This window comes from Plasmodium fragile (genome assembly GCF_000956335.1).
Source record: "Plasmodium fragile strain nilgiri unplaced genomic scaffold supercont1.2, whole genome shotgun sequence".
Classification (NCBI taxonomy): Eukaryota; Apicomplexa; class Aconoidasida; order Haemosporida; family Plasmodiidae; genus Plasmodium; species Plasmodium fragile.
The window spans coordinates 103,387-104,567 of NW_012192582.1; the positions used below are offsets into that span (position 1 = coordinate 103,387).

Consider the following 1,181-nt stretch of genomic DNA (forward strand, 5'->3'; position numbering starts at 1 on the left):
TTTTTTTTTTTTTTTTTTTTTTTTTTTTGTAACACCTCATTTGTTCCCTTTTTTTTGTTATATATAAAATTATAAAATTGTACAATTATAAATTGGTTTGAGGGAAACGCGCGCTAGTCATTAATTAGCGCATTGCTCAAATGGCCGTTTGGTGTAAACAAGTTTAAAACAAAAAAAAACACATAAATGGTTTTGGCGGAGGGAGAGTAAGGAAGTGCCCGTTTGGGAAGGGCCGCACATATGGCTTTCCCCCTATTTGAATACAATGGTCAAACGGAACTTCAAAAAGAATGGGTGTGCTCGTAAGGTGTCAAATGACGCAGGTCACAATGACTGGGAAAACTAAATTACAAATAAGACGATATGACAGACTTTATTTGTTCAATTTTTTGCTCAACATTTTCGATAAATGTCTTTCCTTGAGAATTTTTTTTTATAACTTTTACAACGTCGATTTCGTACAGGAGCGGCTATTGGGGGGGGTGGAAAGGGAAATTATAAAATTGTGGTTTTGCACAGCGGGCGGGGAGAATTACACGCAACGAAGGCAAATAGGCACTATTTTTTTATATGTCTATTTTTTTTTTTTTTTTTTTTTTTTTTGTAACACCTCATTTGTTCCCTTTTTTTTGTTATATATAAAATTATAAAATTGTACAATTATAAATTGGTTTGAGGGAAACGCGCGCTAGTCATTAATTAGCGCATTGCTCAAATGGCCGTTTGGTGTAAACAAGTTTAAAACAAAAAAAAACACATAAATGGTTTTGGCGGAGGGAGAGTAAGGAAGTGCCCGTTTGGGAAGGGCCGCACATATGGCTTTCCCCCTATTTGAATACAATGGTCAAACGGAACTTCAAAAAGAATGGGTGTGCTCGTAAGGTGTCAAATGACGCAGGTCACAATGACTGGGAAAACTAAATTACAAATAAGACGATATGACAGACTTTATTTGTTCAATTTTTTGCTCAACATTTTCGATAAATGTCTTTCCTTGAGAATTTTTTTTTATAACTTTTACAACGTCGATTTCGTACAGGAGCGGCTATTGGGGGGGGTGGAAAGGGAAATTATAAAATTGTGGTTTTGCACAGCGGGCGGGGAGAATTACACGCAACGAAGGCAAATAGGCACTATTTTTTTATATCTCCATTTTTTTTTTTTTTTTTTTTTTTTTTTTT

General features: G+C 35.0%; 1 protein-coding gene across 1 annotated transcript in view; it reads right to left on the reverse strand.

Moving 5' to 3' along the window:
- Window positions 1-347: 347 nt before the first annotated feature.
- The window catches only part of AK88_00188 (uncharacterized protein), a gene marked incomplete at both ends in the record, with an annotated part of 5,038 nt that continues 4,204 nt past the window's right edge, over window positions 348-1,181 (reverse strand). The window contains 2 exons of the mRNA XM_012477839.1: window positions 348-470; window positions 944-1,045. Of these exons, the coding sequence (XP_012333262.1) occupies window positions 348-470; window positions 944-1,045 (225 nt within the window). The remainder of the gene's footprint in view (window positions 471-943; window positions 1,046-1,181) is intronic.